Here is a 21,314-nt window from a genome sequence, read left to right as displayed (position 1 = left end):
CCTATCCTCCTTTTATCATGGCCTTGTGACCTCTGATATAGACATGGCTAAGGGACTCGAGAAAGGCTCAAAAGACGTTTTTAACACACCTTGTGATGACACACAATTATTACCACCCAACACTTTCCTATTCTCTGTGCCCAAGACCTCAGGAATCTTAAGGTACAGCACAGTCTGACAATTGGACTTTCAACATAGCGAAACAGATAGAGAAAGTTGCCCGAGTACTTGGCAAATTTGAAGTTATTCTTCTCTGCCACAGAGAGGGCTCAACTAAGCAAACTGAGCAAACACGATAGTTTCTCTTCTTCTGCATTTTATCTACTACCTACAGATAGTCTCATTTAGTACTCAGGGTTTCTTCATGCAGCATCTGCTAACTAGCTCCATAACTCAGGGCTCTGGTGTCTTTAATCAAATAACAATATTTCCCATCTAAGAGCTTGCTTTTACTCTTCACTCTTAAAAGGAGTGTAAGTGATTCTATTTCTTGGTGTGTTTGTCTCATAAAAGGAATAGAGTGCCTTCTGTTTCCTTTTTTGAGAATAATTTCTGTAACATAGGTATTAATTGCAATTTAAATGTTTGATAGAATTCATTTGTCAACCCGTCTGGCCCAGGTCAGTTTTCTTTGATAATTCATTTATGACTTACTTAATTTTGTTTTTCTGAGCTTGAATTAAGGTGTTATTTTTTATTTTGGTAATTTGAATTTTTTTTGGTAGATAGTAATCAATTTCCTTTGAATTCTATCTTTCACTGACATAATTGTATATAATAGTTTCTGGTAATTCTCTGAAATTTCCTCTCTAGTTGTTAAAGGAGATTGTCTTTAAAGTGTAATAGTCAATAATACTATCTGTCATTTATGTAGTACCTTCAACTTTGCAAAACATTTTATGTATAATGTCTTCTCTGACCATCGCACTAACTCTCTGAGTTGGGTGCTGTAATTATTAGAATCCCTGTTTTGCAAATGAGGAACCTGAGATTATGTGACTTGTCCCAGGGTCACATAGCTAGGGACCATCAGTGGTGGGATTCAAATTCAGTCTTCTTGACTTTAAGTCCAGTACGCTATACACTGTGCCAAAGCCAGTGTCTACTTCACTGGGCCTTTACTTTTGTGACAGTACAGCAGATTTATGCAGCAGTGGGGTTGTTGCTGGAACTAGTATTTACCATAATATGAATAGGTTACTCTTGCTGAAATAATTACCCTAATAGTCAAGGTCTGAAATTTTTTCACTTGCTCCTGAAGCCTGTATACCATTTGTCTCAGTTCTTTCAGAGTGGTTATCATGGAAGGAAGGATGGTTTCTATTATATTCTGGGAGAACTATTATGTCAGGGGCTCTCAAAACATGCTCTTAAGGTGATAGAAATCCTCCTACAAATTGTCTTATCAAAGATGGAACTTAAGTTGTTTTGGAATAGCCTTGTGACTCAAGACTTAGCCCTTACTAGAAACCATCCTCTCTCCCTACAAACCATTAGAAGATATATTAAGTGGTACTACTAGATGCAAGATAGAAGGGAATATGTATGTTTACCTGTGTAACTGTAAGAGTGGAGCCCGGACTCCCTGTCACTAAAGGCACAATAGATGAAGCAATGACAAGTTTACATTACAGAATTTCTTCTAGGGACCAACAAACAATATAGCTGTGTTCTTCTCAAGTATTTACCTAGGTCTTAATGTCTCTATAAACAGCATAAACATCCTCAAAGTGATACGTTCATCTTAATTATTAACTGTTAACCTGGTACTGTCCTTTGTCCTCAAATGTCCCAGATACCATTGCCTTTGCTACTAGTAATTGTAGCTGACTGACTCTGCCACTTTCTTTGGTAATAGTACTGAGTAAGGTAATTGCTACCAATTTTCTGGGTGACTTCAGTTATGGTATTGAAAGGGTAGTCTGTGTGCCTAGGATAACAGCCTGGATTTAAGGGTATATCCTCCAAGAGCTTCTCCTCACCACTCTACTAAAAATATTGTCCCGATTTCTCACAAGGACATTGATCCTACCTTGGAATGTCCTCTAACCATTGGAGTTTCCGGACTTCCTTCCCAGTAAACATAGATTTTTGAGGGTAGAGGTAGTGTTACCTATACTGCTGAGGTTAACAGACAAAGTTTCAGACAGTTTCTGGACTGGGGAGTCAACCTAAGGTTTATTATGAAGATCTTACCAATTTAGATTTGCCTGTACCAAAATGCTGAATCCCAGTGATGAAGGAGGGGCCAGGCATCACCAAAGCACACAAGACACCTAGGTGGAAGAGAAACCAATAGAATGTGACTCCCCTGGCCACCTTCCCAAGAGCTGCCATGGGGAAGAAACACACAGCAAAATACCCATATAAGAAAAGGCCTTCAGGGATTCCAAATAATACAGATAACTTTGGCCTAAGTTACTCTTTACAAACAGCCAAATCTGTTGTTTAGTCTCCCCTATAATGAATAATCCAAGAGAGCATTCTTCTTCCTCCTTAAACCCTTCCACTACATAGAATCATCACATGTTCATAAAATTGTGTTTTTCCTTTAATGCCTTCTTACAGTTTTTTTTTTTTTTGGCAGTGGGATTAAGTGACTTGCCTAGGGTCACACAGCTAGTAAGTATCATGTGTCTGAGGCTGGATTTGAACTCAGGTCCTCCTGACTCCAGAGCCAATGCTCTATCCACCTACCTGCTCCCACAATTTTCTATTAATAATGTGTCATTCCAGCTCAGTATGATTCTTAAAAAGAGGAGCCAATCTTATAATTTCACTGATATAGTCAACTTCTAGATGAGGAGATTTCCTCTATCCACACAGGCTGATAACCTTTTCTGTGGTGTAATGCACTCATCAGAGAGTGATGTGGTGCTCTTACAGGAGTGCTTCTAGTTTCCTCTCTATTCATAGTGCTGGCACAGTCTGTGGTGGGAACAGGATGACTATACCCTGGAGAACTGAGATCTCCAGCTCCCTCTCTCCTATCTTTCCAAGGTCTCCTTTTAATTATCTCCACACCAAACTATTCAGCCACAGCCATATCATCAGTGTCTCTGCAACTGAAGGATAGACCCTGGCATGCCTGTTATTAGCATCAACCTTAAGCAGCCGGTCATGGTCATCAGTGCCTCAACTCAGTGCTCTCATACCTGTCTATCACTACTCTCCAAATATTATTGGTCTCTAGATTGTCTCATCTCACAGTCTTCCAAGTAGAAATTCAGCTGGGCAAATATATTAATTATACCTGCCTGGAGAGTTGTGTTTTTAATTTAATTCCTTCTTACTAACAATAGGAACTGGGATAAGGACTAGGCATGTGATTTCATTGACATAAGTAACACATATATGTGGAAACTCTTTCTATGAATGCATATCTTCACTATCTCTGCAACTTATGAGAGAGCTGAGAGTTTAAGTGACTTGCCTAGGGTCACATAGCTAGAATGTGTCAAAGGTGGCATTTAATCCTAGGTCTTCCTGACTCTGGACAGCTCTCTATCCACTGCACCAGGCTACTTCTTAGCAATTATTATTAAACGTCAGAAATAATTTATATATGTGAATAATGATCTCTTTCTATGCTCTTGTGAAATTTGGAGACAAGTATTATTTTAAGTTTTATTTATGTTTTGTTTTTATATTTCAAACATTTACAGATTACTCCTATTCCTTGTAACAAAGTAAAACAGATAAGTAATACTAATATCTAATCTGAAAGTACATGTGGCATTCCACATCTAAAGCATCTCCTCCACTACTCTCAAAAATCAACAGAAAAGTCTATTTTCTCTACCTCCCTTCCAAATTCCATTGGAAAAGAAGAGAAAAGAAAAGGCAAGGCAGAGCAGGGTGGGCTTAGCAGGACAAGGCAAGGTCTTTGTTCATAAATCTAGATTGCTTTCCAAAATGGTTGGACCCAGTTTCAGGCCAACAATAATGCATCAATTCTACTCAAATTGAGTCTGTGTAATTTGATCTTTCTTGTTGATATATTTGTATGTAAGACATGGTTAAATCTCTTTGCTTTACCACTATACCTTGGTCCCAATTAGTGCGAATAGTGAATCCCTGAAGAGGTCACATTATTTGAATTCAAACTTCATATTTCTATTGGGGTGCCCATTCTTTTTACATAATTATAACTCCGGGTAGCACAAATTTGAATACATGTGACCACTTCACAAGATTCATTATTCATACTAATCAGGTCCTCGCTGTATGCCTACATGCCAGGGAAAAGTAATTTTATATAAGTAAAGCTTGTTTAATATTACCATGACTATGAATGTCTGAAGCCATAAATATATGCATCTTTATTGATTTTCTCTTTCATTTCTTCTTTTTTTTTTTAGATATCAGTTTTTTTTGCAGGTGAAACAAGATGTGCTACAAGGGCGACTGCCCTGTCCAATCAACATTGCTGCTCAGCTGGGAGCATACGCTCTCCAATGTAAGTGCCCACTAGTTAATGTAATGATACATCTTTTCCTGTTTCATGGGGATGAAGTAGTACCTCAGAGTTGTTTTAATTTTTTTTTCATTTCATGATACTTTTGTTAATTTCTGTATCTAATTCCTTTAGTTTTCGAGTTCTGAAGAAATTTTAGTTTCATTTCTAGAACTTTTCTTGGTATTGTTTGAGCATGTTTTTCTCCTTTGTCTTTCCCACTGCTCGTGATGCCATTGGCATTTTATAAACCTCACCTGAGACCTTTTACATAAAATTGATGCTGCTAATTGAAAATGAGTGTTATCAGTGCATTAGAATTAATTAGAGTTTTAGAGCTAATCAAAATTATTTTTACTGAAACATAAAAACTAAATTTCTTCTAAAATATAATAATGCCTTATTTATTAGGCTTCATTCATGTATATTTTAAAACACCTACTGGTGTGCCTGGTACTAGGCGAGGTATCAGGGATACACATTAAAAACAAAACAATCTATACACTGATGGAGCTTATTCTTTTGGGGGGAAACAACATGTACACAAAAAAGTAAATTTTCTATATATCTGTCTAGTATACATTTAAATGTATGCTACATATACACTTATACAAATACGTATATTTGATACACAGTACTTTCAAGGGGTTGACATTAGCCACTAGGGGAATCAGAATAGATTTGCTATACATAGGAGGTGGCATGTGAATGAAGTTTTTAAGGAATTTAGGAAAGCTAAGATGCTGAGGTAAGGAGGGAGATTGTTTCAAGCATAGGGGACAACTTGGGCAGAGACACTGAGAAAAGAAATGGATTATTGTATGCTGGGAACAAAAGTAAGACAGTTTGGTGGTAGTGTAAAAAGAGCAGCTAGGTGGAACAGTGGATAGAATGTTGTGCCTGGAGTCAGGAATATCTGAGTTCAAATCCAGTCTCAGACATTTACTATCTGTGTGACTATGGGCAAATCACTTAACCTCTATTTGCCTCATTTTTTTTATCTGCAAAATGGGAATATTATATTATATTATATTATAAACATGTTTAATCATTTTTAATGGTTTGGAGTTATAATCACGAATGTTATTTAACATCTCCATGTGTTCTAATGTTTCTTCTCTTTCCTCTTTGTAGCTAGCTCTCTTCTCCTTGCCATTGTTGTCTGCTGCTTTCTATCCTATTATTACCTCTAATTTCTGCCCTAGTTTTTTGGGCTTTTTTCTTTTGGTTGCTTGCTGCTACTACTGCTCTACTATTCTTTTCCCATTCTTTCTGCTTTCTGTTTTTCTTTCTTATTGATTTTCTCCTTCTCTTTAGGCTTCTCCTCTGCTTTATATTTGCTTAAGTAAAGGTAGGCTTTTATGACTGGCCCTAATCAGTAATCAACTTCTTTTCCTTCTAATTGGTAAACTGGTTATATTTTATTGTATGTGATCTGCAGGTCTTTGTTTTCTTCATTGCATGTTTTTCATGTGTTTGCAGAGAACTGGAAAATTATTTTACTGTATACTTTAAATTATTCATTAATTTTGATTGGCCTTCACCCAATTGGTTTAAATAAATGAAATTTTAATCTAGTAGGGGAAGCATAGCTATTGATTGAAATGTGGCAATAAATTAATTATAGGGGAGGGATTACATTTACTTATAAAATTCCTGAAAGGATATGTGTAAAACATGAAGAATTTGATAGTGAACTCTAGGTAATATGTCTCAAAGATAGCTCTGTTTATAAATTTTTTGATTAATAATGATTTTTTAGTTGATTTTCAGTATGATCAAATATATGTATACTTGATGACTATGTAAATCACTGGAAATCTGTCATTGATCATATACATATTTACCTGTTTCTATAACTTGTGTTAATATTTGTGTTAGCCTTATTGTTACCTTGGAAGAATAATAAACATAGTCTGTATTTGTGATATTCCACAACATTTTCAACAATTTTCAGTGCATATATGTGACTGACTCATCTAGAGCAGGAGTGGAGCAAGAATGAATTGAGATTGAAAAAAGAGAGTAAAGTGAAAATTATTATTAAATAGGAATCAGGAGGAATTCAGAGAATCAAAGGGTCATATATGTAAAGCTGATAAGACCCTCCAAGGCTATCTAGTACAATCTCCATATTTTACAGAGGAGGAAACTGAAGTTCAGAAAAAACTTGCTCAAGGTCACACCAGAAGTAAAGATCAGAGGTGAGATTACGCACTTGTGAACTCTGACTTCTGGAGTCAGTGCTAATTCCACCACACCAAGAGTTAAATGACTGAGGTTCTTATTTTCAATTTTCCTCTTTATTCATCTCCATGGAGTTATAAGTAGCACAGTTTTTAATCTTAGAGAATTGTCATTCAAGATGACATTAGTGAATCAAGTTAATACATGTTCCATGTGATAATGTTTGTTGTCAGAGTATGCTGAGCAAGATTTTAAAAAAACTTTTTCCAGTATATTATCTCTAAACTTTAGTTGATTATTATTTCTTTACTGTATGCTAAAATAAATTCAGTAAAAGTTGCATTACAAATGCAAACTTTGGGAAAGCAAGGTTTTAGCTCATGTTTATTAACCAGGAATTTGGTTGTGCTAAGTGTGATACCTACCTCCAGAATCTTTGTTACTTGAAATTTTTTAGTCATTTTCATATGAATTTAAAAACATAATGAAGCATTTGAAGAAAATAACTAAGCAACCTGACAAATAACTTTTTTATGTGTATTTCCAAATTTGGAGGTAGAAGTGGAAAATGACATTGTTTTTCTCTATTTGTAGCTGAACTTGGAGATTATGACCCATATAAGCACACTCCAGGATATGTGTCTGAGTACCGATTTGTTCCAGATCAAAAGGAAGAACTTGAAGATGCCATAGAACGAATACACAAAACTCTAATGTAAGAAATAATGTTCATATCATACAAACAGCTTATAGAATAGGAAACCTTAGTATATATGTATGTGTGTGTGCATGTGTGTGTATACCAGTATCATGACAAATTACTCATTCTTATTTTAAACTCCTGAAATTCCTTTCTTTGCATTACTTTTTGCTTCTTTTCTTGGTATAAATGTTTGCTATTAAATGTTTTTTGATCATCCACAAGTAAGTGTACTTTATATTTAGGAAGTAGCAACAAACCAGAAATAAGACTATGCTTTTCATATTCTGTAAGTATATACATCAACAAAATAGGCACTTTTAGACTATCCATGCCCTCCATCAATAGAACTTCTGAGAGAAGACTTGCAGTATTGAAGCTATAATTCAGTTACACTTATTTTGGTTAAATCATCTCTACAGATTAACTTTGTTAATGGGGGAAGAACTACATTTACTAAAACATTCTTCTTAGGCACTATTACTTTCTAAATTTAACTTTACTTATAACAAAGTAAAATAATTGTAGAATTAATTTGATAACAAAATGTTTGCTTAAAGAATCAAGTTCTTTAATTTTTGTGAGAAGTAAGAGCAAGGTGTTAAACTGCAATCAGGAAAAGCCACTATAACAGCATGTACTAAGGTCTTCCACCTTGATCACAGAGTCCATTATTTTAGGTTTTCGCTGGAGAAGATGTTCAAAGAAAGCTTGTTAGTACATTTTGGAGGGCAGAGAAGTTAGTGCTTTTGAGAATGATTCTTTTTTTGTTGTTTGTCAATGTTTATTAGCATATAAATTTTTCATTCACTAGCTATTAATTGTTACCACATAATAATGATGAAGAACAAACACAAGATACAACTTATTCCCATTTTCCTTTCTGTATTTTATACAGAAGATAAAATGATTTAATCATGAGATCACCATGTTGACATTTAATGCTTCTTAAGCTTTCCAAATGTGACCGTGTTAAAAATATACTTTTTTATGGAGAGCAAAAATTTCAATTATTCATACAAGTACCAAAAAATAAATCAACATAAGAGGAAAGAATTTCTATCGATGGAGAGCTTGGATAGTCTCAAAGTGCCTGTTCTGTTGATGTATATTCTTAGAGAATATGAAAAGCCTTCACTATTTATATTTTCTGTAAGCATTTCATATCTACCAGATGTATACTTTGGTTCTTTTGAAAGGTATGCTACAGAATTACTTTATAGACTTTCTATATCCACTAGAGTCAGGGATATGATTGAGCTCATATGCGTAAAGAGTTATAATCTTAGAAGTTTAATATAGCAATATGATGAAATTACCCTTTGGGCAGAAAAGGAAGACTTAATACTTGTTTGGGTTAGATATTATTGAGTGCTGTTTTCTCTACTTCCAGTGAAAGATTTACATTAAACTAAAGATCAGAGTTTTAATCAGATATGAACAGTTTTCAGATGAAGTAATCAAAGCTATCTATAGCCATATGGAAAAAATGCTCTACACTATTGATTGGAGAAATGTAAATTAAAACAATTCTGAGGTACTACCTTATACTATCAGGTTGGCTAATAGGACAGAAAAGGAAAATGACAAATAGTGGAGGGGATGTGGGAAAAAAATGAGACTTTAATACACCATTGGTACAGTTGTGAACTGATTCAATCCTTCTGTAGAGAGAACTTTGGAACTATGTTCAAAGGACTATAAAACCAAGCATACCCTTTGACCTAGCAATACCACTACTAGGTCTGTATCAAAAAAGAGATAATTTTTTAAAAAGGGGAAAGGACCTACGTGTACAAAAATATTTATAGCAGCTCTTTTCTGGGGGCAAAGAATTTGAAACTGAGGGGATGCTCACCAATTGAGGAATGATTGAACAAATTGTAGTATATGATTATGGTGAAATATTATTGTACTATAAGAAATAATGAGCAGGATGCTCTCAAAAAACCTGGAAAGCCTTAACATGAGCTGATGCAAAGTGAAATGTGTTGTGTACAAAGTAACATCAATATTGTGTGAAGATAAGCTATGAATGACTTAGCTATTCTCAGCAGTACAATAATCCAAGACAACTCAGAAGGACTTATGATGAAAAATGCTATCCATTCCCAGAGAAAGAACTGATAGTGTTTGAATATAGATTGGAGCATATTTTTTTTTACTTTCTTTATTTTTCTTGAGTTTTTCCCCGTTTGGTCTATGTTTTCTTTCACAACATGACTATTATGGACATGTTTTACATGACTATACATGTATAACCTGTATTGAATTGTTTGCCTTCTTAATGAGGTGGGGTATGTGGGAGAGGAAGGGAGAGAATTTGGAACTCAACGTTATAAAAATGAATGTTAATAAATAAATAATTTTAAAATTAAAAAAAGAATGTTAAAAATTGTTTTTATATGTATCTGGGGGAAAAAATAAAATACTAAATAAAAAGTTACTAATCTTTAAAAGTACATGTCCTTTGCCCCAATGATACCACTACTGAACTGATACTCCAAAAAGATTTTTTAAAAAAAAGGAAAATTATCCATATATGCAAAAATATTTATAGTAGCTCTTTTTGTTTATAGCAAAGAACTAGAAGAAGTAGAATGCCCATAAATGGCAGGTTTGCTAAACAAATTTTGGTGTATGAATGTAATGGAATATTATTGTGCTATAATAAATTGTGAAAGGGACAATCACAGAAAATTGGTAAGATTTCTATGAACTAATGAAGTTTTATGATGTGAGCAAAACCAGGGGAACAACTTAAATAGTAACAGCAATGTGATAAAGAAAAATAACTCGGAAAGATTTAAAAATTGTGTTCTACTAACCGTAGTTTGAGAGATCTAATGATACAACATAATCTAAGACATGAAAACTAATTATCTTTTCATATAACAGAATTAAAATGTTTTAGTTTCCTCAGCAGTATAGTAACTGCCATTAATATAAATTTATTTCTTCCCAAAATATAGGGGTCTAGTACCTTCTGAGGCAGAAATAAAATACTTGGGAATTGCCAAATCCTTAGAAATGTATGGAGTTGACCTTCATCCTGTCTATGTGAGTATTATTTAACATTAAATATATTAAGCTGATATCTTTTGTTATTGTTCAGTTGTGTCTGACTTTTTGTGACCCCGCTTGGGGTTTTCTTGGCAGAGATACTGAAGTAGTTTCACATTTCCTTTTCCAGTTCATCTTATAGATGAAGAGCTGAGACAAACAAGGTTAAGTGACTTGCCCAGGGTCACACAGTTAGTGTCTGAGGCCAGATTTGAACTCAGGAAGGTGAGATCTCCTGACTTCAGGCCTGGCACATTATTCACTGTGTCACTTAGCTGCCCCTGATATCTTTTAAAAGTCACCGAATTTATATATAAAAAACTATAATCAGGCTATTTAGCAGCTACAGGGTACTTTTATGCCTGTTTGTCAAATGCATAGCAAAACTTTGGAAAGGAAGATGAAGTAAACTTACCCATAGGAAAAAGAAATTAGTTTTGCATGAAAGTTTGTGATTATATTTCTATCAGTAGGAGACAATTACTTGAGCTTGAAGATACAGCATGGATAATAATTCTCAGGATCTAGTCAAAAGTGTCCAGAAGAGATATAAAGCTGACTATCATTGATTGTGTTGAACAGAAAATATGAAGCTATTTCAGAAAATTGATTGTGTGGTCACATTCACAAAAATCACTTCATAGGAAATAAAACACCAGGAAGAGCAGCTAATTCTTTTAATTTTTGTTGTAAAGGTTCTGTAAATGTTATAGTAGTGGTAATTTTTTTTTTTTGGTGAGGCAATTGGGGTTAAGTGACTTGCCCAGAATCACGCAGCTAGTAAGTTGTTATGTGTCTAAGGCTGGATTTAAACTCAGGTCCTCCTGACTCCAGGGCCAGGGCTCTATCCACTGCACCACTTAGCTGCCCCTGTTTGTTTTTAAGTAGACTCCATATACAATGCTGCAGTGATATGCAGTTTTATGAAATTTCTCCAAGATCAGAGCACACATAATCAGTAAGAAATTGGTGTAAGAAATTAAAGTTGAAGCACTTTTTTCCTCCAGTTATTATTTATTCAAATGGGTCTCATTGATTTGGGAGTTTCCTCCCACAATGCACATCAACTCATCCATGCCTGTCCATTGCTTGGGACTCTTGTTCATTTTCTCCCCAAAGTACTCCACAGAAGGGTCTATCCCAATACGGCAGTGACACATTAAGAGTTCCAGTGGAACCACCTGGCATTTCTTCAGTTTGCCATATGACCAGCTCATCTTCTCTTTCTGTCATATGATACTTTGATATATTCTTTTAATCCCATTCTTTGAAGTTTCTCTTGGGAAATTTGTTGTACCTTGTCTTAGCCAGCTCACTGGCAGAGTGGGCAGAGACTGAGGCCTTGAATCGGGAAGCTCTGAGTTCAGATCTTGCCTCAGACACTCTCTGACTCTGGGTAAGTCACTTAACCTATCTCAGCCTCAATTACCTCATTTTCAAAATAGAGATAATAACAGCATCTATCTCCCTGGGTTGTTGGGAGGATCAGTTTTTGATAATGTATGTAAAGGACTTTGCAAACTTTAAATATATATACTACTATATAAATAGTAGCTATTATTCATATCTACCACAAGCCTTTCCATCGCCTTCTGTGTGATCCTCATGCTTAGTTCTTCAATGAGTAGTATTTAATTTCTTGCTGCTATACAGCAATACCAATTAAATATTGTTATTAAAAATATGGTCTTTTGCTGTTATGGGGAGTTTGAGGTCAATAAAAGTGCTTTCCAGTTTTCCAAAATCAATGCAGTCATCTCTCCTCTTCCTTTTCAATTCTAAGTCCATATCATTATGTGTCTGTATTTTCTGTGCAGATGTAAATACTGTTGGATAAGTCTATAGATCTTTAAATATGGCTCTATATTCAAATGTGTGTTAAAATCTGGGCAGTAGACTGGGCAGTAGACAACCTACCCATGAGAAATTAATACTACTCCACATTTCTGTGAAGAATATTTTATATTTAGATTCATATATGCCTTGGGTGAATATTGAAAATACACTATCAAATCTTACATAACTTCTGTAGTTAATTTGAATGAACTTTCTCTTTTTTTAACTTTTTTTCTGCTGCATTTTGTTGTCTAAATATAGGACTGCTGATGATTTGTATACATTTATCTTTATATCCTGAAAATGTGCTGGTTTTTAATTATTTCAATTAATTTTTACTTGACTCAGATTTTCAGCATCTTATTGTCACTAAAGTGATCATTTTTAATTTCTTTGCCTGTATTTATTCCCTCAGCTTCTTTTGTTCTTATTCCTTTAGCTAGCATTTCTAGCACTGTGTTAAATGTTAATGGGGAAAATGGGCTTGTTGGTTTTCGGCTTGAGCTTACTGGGAAATCCTCTAATTTTTCTCATTTACATGTAATGTTTGCTCTTAGACTGAGATAAATATTATTTACTATACTAAGGAAAGATCCATTTATTCCTGTGCTTTCTTGAGTTTCTAATATAAAAAGTGATTGTTTTTGTCAGAAGTATTTTCTTCATCTATTGATATAAAACATGGTTTTTATTATAAAAACTATATTTATAGATTTCTTTATGTTAAATCCTGCATTCCTAGTATAAACTCATCCTATTCATAATGTATAATCTTTCTAATATGATATTGTAGCTTATTTGCTAACATTTTATTCAAAATTTTTGCAATAATACTATAGGGAATACAGAACATAGTTTTCTTTCTCTGTTTCTCGCTAGATTAGGCATCGATAGTATATTTGTGTCATAGAAATAAATTGAAGATTACCTTCTAGTCTTATTATTTCAAAGAGTTTGAAATATTGGTTTGTTATTTTAATGTTTGCTATAATTCAAGTGTGAATCCATAGAATGCTGGAATTTTTTTCCTTTTGGGTCAATTTCTTCTTTGGTTAATGTGGCATTTTTTACTATATAACAATTCATTTATTTCTTCTAGATTATCCATTTTACATCATAAACTTTTTAAAAATAGTTTCTTTGTTGTAGGTTTTCCTTTTTAATTTTTTATATCAATAGCTTGGTTTTCCTCTCTTTTAAAAAAAATCAAGTTAGCTAATTGTTTATCTATTTTAATAATATTTCTAAGAAAAATTTGCTCCCAGTTTTATTTATACTTTTAAAGGTCTTTCAGTTTTAACATCTTTAATTTTCAAATTTTTCCTTTGTCATTCTCTTCTGGATCTTTCATTTGTTATTCAGGTTTTTTTTTATTGCATATATAAATAATTGGTTTGTTTTTTCTTTTTCATTAATGAAAGCATTTATAGATTTAAAATTCACTAAGGAATGCTTTAGATGCATCCTATAAGTTTTGTGATGTTTTATCATTATTGTCACTTTCTTTTGTCAGATCTCCTATTGTTTCTATAACTTGTTCTTTGACCCACTAGTTTTTTTATAATTATGTTACTTAGTTTCCAAATAATTATTTTTTTCTTCAAGGACATTTTACTGAATATAATTTTTATTGCATTGTAAATGATGTATTTGATAATTCTGCTTTTCTACTTTTGGGGGAGGACAAGGTCTTTGTGGTCAATTTTTTTAGTGAGATGTAGGGGCAGCTAGGTGGCGCAGTGAATAGAGCTCTGGCCTTGGAGTCAGGAGGACCTTGAGTTCAAATGTGGCCTCAGACACATGACACTTACTAGCTGTGTGACCCTGGGCAAGTCACTTAACCCCAACTGCCTCACCAAAAGGCAAAAAAAAAAAATTTGTTAAAGTGAGATATATACCTGAGAATATGTAAATTCCATTCTATTCCAATTCAAAATCACAGAAATCTATCATCTCTGATTTTTTTAAAAGTTCTTTTCAGATCCTTTATTTCTTCCTTTTAGTTGCTACATTAAGGGATACAATATTATGGTTTTACTATCCATTTTTCATAATTTTATTAGCTTTCTCTTGACATACTTAGATGCTATATTATTAGTTACATATATATTAACTATCTTTTTATCAATGGTGTTTTTAAGCATAATGTACTTTCCCCCTTATTTCTTTTTATCTTGTATATATTTACTATAGCCTTATTTGAAAATCATGATTGCTACCTTTGCTTTTTAAAATTCAGCTGAAGCATAATAGATTTTACTCCAGCTTGTCATTTTAACTCTATGTGAATCTTTGTTTCCAGTGTTTCTTGTAAACAACCTATTGTTGGATTCTGCTTTCTAATCCATACTACTCTTCTCTTATTTTATGGGTGAGTTCATACCATTCACATTCACCAGTACAATTGTTAAGTGTTTATTTCCATGATTCTATCCTCTTGAACTTTTTCCTCTCTTTACTTCTACTTCCCTTTTTACAAATAAGAAAGTAATAGAAAAGACAACGTTTTTCTGATACTTGTGATCTTATAGGTGGATTAGTCTGTTTACCCTTTTATAACTCTTCTCCTTAACTTGTTCCCAATCCCAGGTATTGACTTTCTTTCTTTCTTTCTTCCTTGTAATCCCTCCTTCATATTTCTCCCTTCAACATCTAATATTATTTTGTTTATAGTTATTCCCTTACCTATCCTGCCCTCCCTCTTAGAATCTTTGCTACCCATCCTCATCCTTGTCTCTTCCTAGTTTCCTTTTTAATTTAATACATTTCTGTACTGAGATCTGTGTGTGTATAATTGTATTTGATCTTCATTTATCCAATTCATTTGCAATATATGTTTCATCTTATTCAGCTCTATTATTCAGTAGCGATTTCTCTCATTATGAGTCCCTCTCCTCTTTTATGTGTGACTTCTCCTAAGACAATTAAAACAGAAGAAAACCACCTACAGGCCTTCTCTGTCATTTTAACTTTTTTCCATGATCCTTAAAATATGAAGGTTCTGTGAAGATATTTGTTTTTTATCCTCCTATTAACACGCAAAGAATTCATCCCCATATACCCAGTTTTTTATTGACCACAAAGACCTCATATACCCCATATACCAACAAATGTAATTGCCTTTCTGTGTTTCTCTTGGTGGTTCTACTTCCATTTCCAAATATCTACTCAGTTTTGGCCTTTTCATCAGGAATACTTTGAAATCCTCCATTCCATTAAAAGTACATTCTTGTATGTAGAACCTATATCAGAATGCATGCTGTCTTAGGGAGGAAAGTGCGGAGGGAGGGGCAGAAAATTTAAAACTCAAAAGCTTATGGAAGTGAATGTTGAAAACTAAAAATAAATTAATTTTTTTTAAAAACTACATTCTTGGGGCAGCTAGGTGGCGCAGTAGAGCACTGGCTTTGGAGTCAGGAGGACCTGAGTTCAATTGCGTCCTCAGACACATAACGCTAGCTGTGTGACTCGGGACAAATCACTTAACCCCAATTGCCTCACCAAAAAAAAAAGAAAAAAAGTGCATTCTTTATAAATGATGATGCTTAATTTTGCCAAATAGCTTTATCCTTGGTTGTAAACCTTTATCTCTCACCTTTTTAAATCATATTCTAAGATTTAACACTTATTATAGTGGCAGTTGCTTAGTGTTTTGTAATCTTTACTGTAAGTACTTGGCATTTGAACTTCTTTTTGGCTACTTCTAATATATTTTTTTCTTTGACCTGGAATCTCTAGAATTTGCTTATGATGTTCCTTGGTGTTTTCATTTTGGGACTTCTTTCAGGAGATGACCAATAAACAGATTCTTTCAATTTTCACTCTGCCCTCTAATTCTAAGAGTCCTGGGCAATTTCCATTAATGTTTTTCTGCAATATGGTATCAAGACTTTTTTTCTTCAAATTGTAATTTTCAGATAGTCCATTAATTTTTGTTTTGTTTTGGTATTTATTGTTTTGTCACTGTTTTCTGTCCTGTTCATTCTAATTTTCAGGTTATTGAGTTTTTGAATGTGTTTTCCCATGGCCTGTTCTAAGGCACTGATTTTTCTTGCTGTTTTTCCTTCCTTTGTTTTTCCATTCTGTTTGTGTTCCTTGAGATACTCCTGTCATCTTTGTGGCGAGGTCATTTTACTCCTTCTAAGGCTTCACCTGGACTTGTTGTAGGGTTATTATCTTCTTCAGGGTTCATCCCCTGAGAGTCTCGCCAAGGTACTGCTTCATGTTGATTGGAGGCTTCCTTCATTACTCTTGATAAGGGGAGTGGAGGAGGGAAATATGAAGAGTTGAAAAAGTGACTGTGTTTGGATCAAGACACAAGGTGTGGTAGAGCCTGCCTGGTTCTTAGAATAATGACCTATACTAGGTCCCTCCTTCAAGGAACTGCAGAGATGCTGTGGCTTCTGTCTTTGCCTAGGAATTCCCTCTTGTCATAGATTTCTCCCTGCTGTAGGCTCTGCCTGGGGATCTTCTCCTGTCCTAATGAGCTCAAGGATTACTCCCATACTAGCATCCAACCACAGGCTTCAGGAATTGCTTGGGCTAGATTTTGCTCAGGTTCTTTCTCTCATAGCTTGGCTTGAACACTATTCCTTCCTACAGCCCCAATACTCTGAAGCTACTCTTTCTGCTAGGATAGATCTGGGGTGGGGGCTTGGGAGTGAGTCAGCTTCAGACTCTGTTTTCTGGAGTGTTGAAATGAACCCCCACAGAACACCCCCAGGCTGCTCCCTCCTAAACCAAGCTGACTCAGCCAGCCATGATTTAAGTGAGGCTTGGGCAGGGATCCCCATACTAGGCAGCCCAGAACACCCCAAAGTAATTCCCCTGTAGCTACAGTCTTCTAGGTTTAAGAAGTACAGATCTCAGGGTGGGAGCACAGGGACTGCCTTGAATGCTCCAGGTGTGGCTGCTTGTATTCCTTTCTCTGGGCTTGACTCTTGACCTGCCCAGGCTTGTCTATCCTAGGATTTCCATGGAACTCCAGGGAGTCCTTCTGTAGATTCCTGGGCTGGGTGGGGGAATCTAGAGGTGATTATTTCCATAAACTAAGAAAAATGGGGTATTTGTATGGAACTTGGGATCCTCTGCACCCTAGCATGCCAACAACTCACAATTCCCCTATAATCTAGTTTTGACTGGGCCCTCTGTGTCCTAACAGATTTCCCTCTCACTCCCCACAAAATGTTTTCCTTTGCTATACTGTTCCTTCTCTATATTGTTCTCAAGCCTCCTAAATCTCCCCCTTCTGCCTCTCTCTCAGATGATGATATTACCTCTACTGAGAACATTGAAGCCATTCAACATTGATACCTCTGTTGCTCTTCTCTTCATCTCCAAAATCTTGAACATCTTTCTTCGTTATCTTCTCCTTTCCTTAGTGTATAAAAGTGCATCTCTTTCACCATCTTCCTTCATCTACTCACATAGCTACTGCCTTCAGTCTTCATCTTTCCTTTATTGCAACAACTTCCTAAATGGTCTTCTCACCTCAAAGTTTTACCCCACTCTCCAGTCTATTCTATACACTGCTGCTAAAGTAATTTTCCATAATTGTAGATTTCACCATGTTACCCTCCTACTTAACCAACTCCTTCATTAGGATGTAAGTTCCTTGCAAGTAGCAATGATTTCATTCATTATATTTTTATCCCCAGTGCTCAGCACAGTACCTGGCATAGTTGGTTAATAAATACTTGTTGATTGATCATGGTTGGGCATGAGGTAAGTAAAAGAGAGACTGATTAGAACTGTCTAATGACTGTGGCTATTCAGAAGCTATGGGTTGCATGTATTTATGTTTAAATATATGTAAGGAGAGGATTTGGTTGAAACACTCGGCTTCACAATTGTCTCATGAAGTTGGATGAGGAAGCTAAATTTAGACAATATGGAAACTTGTCAGATTATATGTCTAGTTTTCTTATAATGAAATAGCAAATATAATTAAAGTTTAGAAGTTTATTACTATGCTTTTTATAGGTTCTGAAGTTTTCCTTCCCAATTAAACATTATCTGGTGCTGTGAGTTTTATTGTATAGTAATCCTTAGAACACTTGAGTGGCTCTTTCAAAACAATAGAGAACTGCATAGTAGTAAATGTATAACTTTTTTTTTTCAGGGAGAAGGCAAGTCTGAATATTTCTTAGGTTTAACTCCTGTGGGTGTGGTTGTCTACAAGAATAAGAAACTAGTAGGGAAATATTTCTGGTATGTATGACTTTATACTCTAATCTCTAATAATGTCTATCTGCTACACATCTATCTCTGAAAGGAATACTAGAAAATAAGCGGGTTCAAACAGTAGCTGATAAATGTCCTCATAAGAAAATTGACAAGTAGAGATAGGTACATTTTATTTTCTAATACCTTACTTTCTAAACCAAAAGGTTCATTTAAAAAATTACCTTTTTCCTGCACAGAGAATGAACAGCTTTCTGGCAAGAATGCCCTTGAAAGTACTCTTATTTAGGGCTTCCCAGCCTGGACATTTCAAAATCCACATTTGAGACATAGCACTACCCAAAAACTATAGATCGAACTGGTTTTAGAATGAAAGAGAATGGAAAATCTGTAGTATTTGCATTATGCCTGCTGCTATTTATAGAAGAGAGTTTCAGAGCCCTTATAGGTTTCAAGCTGCTGGGGTGGGGGTGTTTTTATACGACTCACTTAGTGGAGAATCTCAGGAACATCATCCCTAGAAAGGGAAACATAAAGAATCTAGCATAGAATCAGGGGTCCAGGGGCTTGAGAGCCTGAGAGAAGAACAAGAACCCACCAAACAAAAGAAACACAGGATCCCCCATGCATTCATTGCAAGCTTCATCAAGTTTTAGCCTTTGTATACTTTTCTCTAAACTTCTGTAACTTTAGTTCTTAAAAAAAAACCAAAAAAACAAAAAACACTAAACTAAAAAAAAACCCTCTGCTTTCTTTAGGCCGCGAATTACAAAAGTTCACTTTAAAGAGACACAGTTTGAACTCAGAGTGCTGGGAAAAGATGTAAGTTTATGACTAATACCAGGTTGTGGGGAGGGAGTTCTGCTGGGATCCAGTTTAAAGTGCACTGTGAAATGAAGCTGCTTTTACTTTAGCTGTGAGAAGAGAGAGAAAAACGTATAGATATTGGCAGCTTTTTCTTTAAGCAGAGAAACAGGAATAGTACAGAGTGTACAGGAAATTATAACAGAAAATAATCTTTCTCATTCTAGCAAGGAAAAAAAATCTTCCTATAATACAGCAGACTAGGGATTAATTATCTGTAGTACAGTAATTTGCTCTTGATTTGGGAATATTGAATATCAGGACACAGATGTATGTAGAATACAAAGGAGGACTAATTTTACTCCAAAGTATATTAATCAACATAAAAGAAATATCGTATTTGATATTTTGAGGCCTAGGTGGGAAATTTTAGAAATATAAGACAGTACATATGGTTATAGTGGGAAAAAGCTTGGTATTTGCTTTTACTCCTAGTGAAACCTTTCTAGACTATTCTTGTAATGGACACCTTGTTTGCCAGAATCTTGAAGTTTCATGCCTTGACAGGCAGGTAGTTTTAAGGAAACTGGGCAAAAGAATGTAGGGGTGTGAGAGCTTCCTTTAATCATCAACTGAAAATACTGCTCCCTTGAAGTGCAGTTGCAGTAATCTGTGTTTATGAGATAGATGAAAAAAAACATGGTGTGAAGATCTATCCATCTGTATTTGTTTTGTATTGATGTTTAATACAATGCAAATTCTAAGAAAATAAACTTGACAATTTATTTTCTGTTGAAATGCTCATTGTAACAAATAAGCATTGCCATTCATATATGTGGGTATATATTATTCTACAAGTATGAAGAGGATAGTTAGAAGCAATCAGTGTATGTTTTCCTTTTTCCTAATTGATGACTTAATACCATTTATTCTCATCTCAGAAAGCTATTCCATGTAACAAATATTTTTAAAAGCAAAGAAAACATCATCAAAATCTGATGCGTGCAATGTTCTGTGCACATGAATCTCCTCTCTCCGCATAACTCTACCAAGGATCAGCTTATCTTCTCATTTCTCTTCATTGAAATCAAGGCTAATCTTTATAAATTTACAACATTCATCTTTGATTGTTTTGTGGTTATTTTTTCTATATTCATAGATGTAATCATGTTGTATATTGTTTTCTTAGCTCTGCTTATTTCACTTCGTATCAGTTTATGTAAGTCTTTCTATGCTTCTTTGTATTCATCATGCTTCCTTTCTTATAGCACATTAATACTTCATTTCATTCATGCACCATAACTTATTTGTTTAGTCCTTCTCCAGTCAACAGGCATCATGTTGTTTCCATTTTGTCTCCTAGTACAAAAACTGCTGCTGTAAATTTTTTGATAGACAGATTGAGTTTTTTGTTTTGTTTGTCACGTACTTGAAGCATATGTCTAGCAGTAGAAAGTGAAAGAACTGGATGCTTGAGCCACTCAATTTGCTTAATATCAAATTGTTTTCCAGAATGGTTGTACCAATAGCTATTACTTTGTAAAGAGTAACAAAATCTTTTAGACTCTATGATATAACAAGGTAAAAAAAATCAAATCAATAAAATAAAAAAGAAGGTTGAAGTCACTACCAAACTAGAATAAAAGGAAGTATATGAAACTACTACGCTCAACAATATGCTAGCAGAACTGAGTACACCTTAAAAATTATAATATCAAAGCAACAGAACATCAAGTACAGATCTTAAATAATTCAATCTGAGAAAAAGAAATTGAATTAGCTATAAAAGAACTACCAAAGAAAAATCTCCTGGGCCAGATTTATTTATATGACAATGATGTCACAATTTTAAAGAACAGTTAATAATGCCTATGCTACACAGATTATTCTCAAGCATTAAAAAGAAAAAGCAAGGAATAATGACTCCTCTATAATCTGATAATACTATGGGAAAAAAAAACTAGTTATTATAGATTGAAAGTACTAGTAGTTTTCTAAAGCTGAGGAAGGAGAAATGAGTTTGTAATTTTGTACCATAACCCTCTCCGCTACCAGTGAACATACAAACAAGTTGTGAAGACTAAG

At 34.6% G+C, this 21,314-nt stretch overlaps 1 protein-coding gene across 2 annotated transcripts in view; it reads left to right on the top strand.

Annotated features, from left to right (window-relative positions):
* Positions 1-21,314, top strand: part of EPB41L4A (erythrocyte membrane protein band 4.1 like 4A) — a 178,186-nt gene that overhangs the window by 92,851 nt on the left and 64,021 nt on the right. For both annotated transcript variants that reach the window (XM_027874746.1, XM_027874748.1), the window contains 5 exons: positions 4,362-4,459; positions 7,238-7,358; positions 10,316-10,403; positions 18,364-18,452; positions 19,184-19,247. In XM_027874746.1, the coding sequence (XP_027730547.1) occupies positions 4,362-4,459; positions 7,238-7,358; positions 10,316-10,403; positions 18,364-18,452; positions 19,184-19,247 (460 nt within the window). The remainder of the gene's footprint in view (positions 1-4,361; positions 4,460-7,237; positions 7,359-10,315; positions 10,404-18,363; positions 18,453-19,183; positions 19,248-21,314) is intronic.

This window comes from Vombatus ursinus, unplaced genomic scaffold, assembly GCF_900497805.2.
Source record: "Vombatus ursinus unplaced genomic scaffold, bare-nosed wombat genome assembly UNPS02014807.1, whole genome shotgun sequence".
NCBI classification, from domain to species: domain Eukaryota; kingdom Metazoa; phylum Chordata; class Mammalia; order Diprotodontia; family Vombatidae; genus Vombatus; species Vombatus ursinus.
The sequence above is the reverse complement of the archived record's forward strand: the minus strand, read 5'-3'. Positions and strand labels throughout refer to the sequence as shown.